The sequence below is a fragment of the Hemibagrus wyckioides genome, linkage group LG15, assembly GCF_019097595.1.
Source record: "Hemibagrus wyckioides isolate EC202008001 linkage group LG15, SWU_Hwy_1.0, whole genome shotgun sequence".
NCBI lineage: Eukaryota > Metazoa > Chordata > Actinopteri > Siluriformes > Bagridae > Hemibagrus > Hemibagrus wyckioides.
Genome location: NC_080724.1, coordinates 23361423 through 23366479, shown reverse-complemented (window position 1 = coordinate 23366479; position 5057 = coordinate 23361423). Strand labels below are relative to the sequence as shown.

The 5057-nt window shown below is 41.1% G+C and overlaps 1 protein-coding gene across 3 annotated transcripts; it reads left to right on the top strand.

Annotated features, from left to right (window-relative positions):
• The first annotated feature begins 674 nt into the window (after positions 1-674).
• LOC131365544 (peroxisome proliferator-activated receptor gamma-like) lies at positions 675-4789 on the top strand. 3 transcript variants are annotated; one of them, XM_058409169.1, is made up of 6 exons: positions 675-1604; positions 1948-2114; positions 2429-2567; positions 2657-2850; positions 3296-3749; positions 4542-4789. In XM_058409169.1, exons 2-6 carry the CDS (start codon positions 1983-1985, stop codon positions 4787-4789), a joined length of 1167 nt encoding a protein of 388 aa, XP_058265152.1. In that variant the 5' UTR covers positions 675-1604; positions 1948-1982. The 3 variants fall into 3 exon arrangements, with proteins under 3 accessions (XP_058265152.1, XP_058265150.1, XP_058265151.1); XM_058409167.1 differs by having other exon boundaries at positions 684-1530; XM_058409168.1 differs by having other exon boundaries at positions 692-1530; positions 1948-2075.
• The last annotated feature ends 268 nt before the right edge of the window (positions 4790-5057 follow it).

Below are 5057 nucleotides of genomic sequence, written 5' to 3'. Positions count from 1 at the left end.
TCTAGTGCTAACATTAAGAACAGCAGCTATGCTAATCCCACTCTCAGTGTTTATAACCCTAGGCTGTCAGGATGCTGAACTGTGTCCATCATGTCCCTCCTCCCATACCTACTCATGGACTCTGAAAACACAGCTCACCCCACACTTCATTGCACATTAGACACTTTATACTGTCGACAAAATTCTATACACACTGAACTGTTTACACACACTTGTTCAAACATGTTTCAGCGTAACATACACATACTGTTCTGCACTTTACACCTTACAGTCTTTATTGCACCACTCATACTGCTGCTGTTGTACATGCTGTTTTGCATCTAACTTTTTGAATGTTCTATCTATCTTCAGCTTATTTGCACCTTAGAATATATTTGTATATTTAATAGAATTACATTTACATTTATATTTCTGGCATTTGGCAGATGCGACTTTTATCCAGATTTATCCAGAGCGACTTACAAAAGTGCTTTAAGTCTCTATCATTGAAAACATTAACACTGGGTCAGTAGATTACAGACTCAGGAGACCATTAGCCTACAATTGGATGTTTTTTTTTAGAATTCACTTTTTACACTTACTCAGATATACTGTATATTCTTTCAGATGTTCAATTTACTTTTCACTGGTTTATTTATATCTATTTATTATAAGTACACTGCAGGTACAGTCACAAAAATCTGTTCTTTGTTGCACTGACTGTAATTACAGTGTTAATACTGACAAGAGAAGAGGAACGGTATTTCCATTCCTCTGTATGTCTGTACATATGGTGGTACTGACAATAAAGAACCTTGAACCATGAATAATGGTATTTTGCCAGGTTTTGCAGTGCACCACTCACCACTGTCCTGGGGTGGGATGTAAACTCCGGGCAGGATGAATGAGGAAAATTCCTGCAGTGAATAGAAAGGCTTACAGTTTGTGAAGAATGTTTTTGAATCTATTCAGCACGGTGACATCTGTACACCTCCTTCATTTATGTAGAAGCATTTTATTTTATTTTCCCTCCATATTTACACTGATATGCTGATAAATTTTCTCGAAATGAATTTAAAGTCACACACGAATCCAGGAGATTTGGCAGTAGAACTCTGATAAGAAACGCTCATCTTGTTGTTCGTACTGTGTTCATGACAGCCGTAACTGAACCTGAACCTGAACTTCACTGGAGGTTAATGTTTAAAAATTTCAGACCTTTGAGATCATCAAGTCTCACTCTGGCCATTAAAAGTCAGATAAGTGTGCATCATTCACTCCTCTCCTGCTCTGTTTCGTTCAGTCCGATTCCAGAAAGTTCACTCGGATTAGTCTGCTCTACAGACGGAGAGAAGTTCGATTTCTGGATCCGGAGATTTGGACTCAGTCAGATCGGACTGGACGAGATGAGGATACACTCTTTCAATGTGACATTTCCATCAAAACCAGACTCCTCTCCGAGTATTTCCAGTGAAGATTCCAGCCCCGGATTTGAACTCAGCAATGATACGGACACTCAGAGTCTCCGCCAAGACCAAAGAACGTCAGAAGGTCATTCTGTTACACTGGAATAGTGAGACTTCACCACAGAGCTGCTGAGTCCTGCTCTCTGATTGGTGGATCAGGTGGTGATTAATTCTGATTGGTGGATCAGGTGGTGATTAATTCTGATTGGTGGATCAGGTGGTGATTAATTCTGATTGGTGGATCAGGTGGTGATTAATTCTGATTGGTGGATCAGGTGGTGATTAATTCTCTCTAACAGCAGCTCTGACAGCTTTATATTAATGCTCTCGCTCTGATGCCTTATGGTTTCCATAGCAACAGATCAGTTTTAAAAAATCATAGATATGGTGAAGTTCTCTGTGAGGAGAAGTGTGTTTGTGTACCACGTATGGAAGGAGTTTCCACTGTCAGCGCTGTGTAACGGTCAGGTTTTTGTCCTGGTCATCTGTCCTTTTCATACAGAACACCGCTTCTCATGCTCCAAACCGCACAACGACATGACCGCTGCATTATTAAACCTGGAGTGTAAGATATGTGGAGATCGAGCCTCGGGGTATCACTACGGTGTGTACGCGTGTGAAGGATGTAAGGTAACTAACACAATTAAAGAAACAGTCTGGAGAAAATCGGTAAGAGTTCAGATTTGCATACTCATGAATATTCATAGATGCAAGCATTTTTGAAAGCTTGAAATGTTTTATTTATTTTTAGCTCTTAAAATTTCTAAACTATAATATTTTACAAGAGACTATTTCAAAGGTCTAAAATAATGTTTTAGGAGATTTTAAGTTCTACACATCAGCAGTATGAACTGAAATTCTACGATCTGGATCATTTTAGTAGTAATTAATAATTTAATATTGATAGAAGGTAGAATTTGAGCAACATTAGCATCTACCAGCTGTCTGAAAGCAAACCTGAGATCTGTTCTGCTGTTTTTCAGGGTTTCTTCCGGAGAACCGTGCGATTAAACCTGAGGTATAAAGTCTGCAGCCAGAAGTGTCCAGTCCACAAAAAGAGCAGGAACAAGTGTCAGTTCTGCCGGTTTAAGAAGTGTGTTCTGGCAGGAATGTCTCACACCGGTACGTCAATACACTCCTGAAGTTTAATCAGAAACCTTCTCCTTTAGAGTTTCATCCTGCTGAAGTACTAAAACATCACATCCTCACAGCAATCCGGTTCGGGAGAACGCCTCTCGCCGAGCGGGAGAAGATGTTCATGGAGTTCCACGTGCTCGTACGTCAGCTGGAACCCAAGTCAGAAAAACAACAAGCGCTGACCAGGAGTTTATACGATTCCTACCTTGAAAACTTCCCGATGACGAGGAGCAAAGCCAAATCCATTTTATCGGGAAAAGACGGAGATGTAACGTAATCTCTAATAATAAACATAAAACACAAGCTGAGGATAAGGGTTTGGTTGAGGATTAGTTGATAGGATTAGGCAGATGTTAGGGTTGAAATTTTGGAGTAAGGATTGAGGGTTAGGGTGTTAAAATTAAAGGTTCAATGAGATTAGGAACACACCTGACCCTAAATTGGGATGAAATGCTATTTTCCTTAATCTTGATTTTGAATATATAAAATCACTATCCTCCTTAATTCACCATCTCTATAATTCACCAACTAAATACACACACCTACACACACACACACACTTTAAATCATTGCTTCCCAGGACATTATTAGCAGCACATCATCTACTACAATCTTCTCTCTGTCTGGAATGAAGTCAAGCCTGTATGATGATGGGGAGAACTGATGAGAGCTTTAGATCTAAACTCTTAATCAGACCTTCTTCCCTCCGTCAGCTGTTCGTGATCCATGACATGAAGTCTCTGATGGCCGGAGAGGAGTTCCTGAAGCGGAAGCTGTCGTCCGTGTCCACTCTGTTCCCTGCCGCCGAGCTGGAGCTGTCCATGTTCCGCCGGGTGCAGTACGGCTTGGCCGAGGCTGTGCGCAGACTCACGCAGTTCGCTAAGAGCGTCCCGGGCTTCAGAGACCTGGAGCTGAGTGATCAGATAACCATGCTGAAGTACAGCGCCCTCGAGGTGAACATCATCCACCTGAGTCACCTCACCAACAAGGACGGCGTGCTGATGGCCGAGGGAAGCGTCTTCATGACCCGAGAGTTCATCAAGAGCCTCCGCAAACCCTTCTGTGACATGATAGAGATCAAGTTTGACTTCCTGGCTAAGTTTAGAGCACTCGAGCTGGAGGACTGCGACCTGGCACTCTTCATCGCTGCGGTCATCCTGTGTGGCGGTAAAAATGAATTCATTAATTAATGAAAAATGTAAAAATAAATAATGCTTCATCTTTATATCAACTGTAATGCTGTGGAACGTCAGTGAAATGAGTCACAGTGATTTATTTATTTCTGTTGTAACTGTAGCCTCTCTTTATTCTCTCTCTCTCTCAAAAAACAAAAACACACACAACTCTCCTAAAAACTAAAACCTTAAAGTTTCAGCTTAATCTCTGACTGTTAGACAGCGCTGACACTGGAGACTCCTTCCTCACATGATTAATAGTACCGCTCTACACGTCCCTGTGAACCAGCTGATGCTATAGAAACACTAAGGAGCAGTGCATGAATATAAAGCTGTGCTAGGGTCAGACCTCTTATAGAGAGATTCTTAGAGAGAATTAATCAACACCTCCTGACCAATCAGGGTCCAGAACTCATGTTAAAAGGCAATGCAGGTTTTCAGAGAGCTTTGGATTGGGAAAATGCAAGATGATGAATCAAAAATGTTCGGTATTATTTAAAAAGTAGGATCATTTTACTGGGTTTAAAAATGAACAGCCAAATTTTACAATGAGACTAAAGAGGTTAGTGAACTGGATTTAATAGACAGATAAGATCATTAATTTCATTTGCTTATTGAACCCAGGATAAATCCGGGATTATTTCATGTCTTTGTGTCCCTAATGAGATGATGCTACGAGTATGTGATGATTTTACACAACACTAAGCTAGCATAAAGGGTAACTTCCATTACCTGCTAGGTCTCACTAATATCTGCTCTGTGCCACTTTGCCACCTGACCGCAGATCGGCCGGGTCTGGTGAACCCCAAAGCCATCGAGGAGCTCCAAGACGAGGTTCTTCAGGCTCTGGAGCTCCAGCTGAAGGTTCAACATCCCGAGTCTCCTCGCCTCTTCGCTAAACTGCTGCAGAAGATGACGGACCTGCGCCCGCTGGTGGCCGAACATGTACGCAGCATCCACCTGCTGAAGAAGAGCGAGATGGACCTGTGTCTTCACCCACTCTTACTGGAGATCATGCAGGACCTCCACTAGAACCCAGAACATGACCATCTTTCTTCTTAATACCGCTCATTAACAATGTGAATTTTAAAACATCTTAATGTAATGACCCAAAATCTTCTAAAAATCAGAGGTTAGAATACAGGAGCATATTCTTTATTGTACTGAAAATATATTGTTTTCTTCCTGGATAAAGCTTCGTTTCAGACTTTTAAAAATACAGGTAACATTTTAAAAGCAAGACAGAATCTACACAATTATTTTTTATTTTAAAAAGTTGATCCAGATTATTATTCTTTTA

Bases quoted from the DNA above. Each gene is read 5' to 3' on its own strand.
- LOC131365544 (XM_058409167.1), top strand. From the start codon at position 1,134: ATGACAGCCGTAACTGAACCTGAACCTGAACTTCACTGGAGGTTAATG. The intron at 2,568-2,656 runs GTACGTCAATAC...ACATCCTCACAG, and splicing joins GGCAGGAATGTCTCACACCG to CAATCCGGTTCGGGAGAACG. The intron at 3,750-4,541 runs GTAAAAATGAAT...ACCTGACCGCAG, and splicing joins TGCGGTCATCCTGTGTGGCG to ATCGGCCGGGTCTGGTGAAC.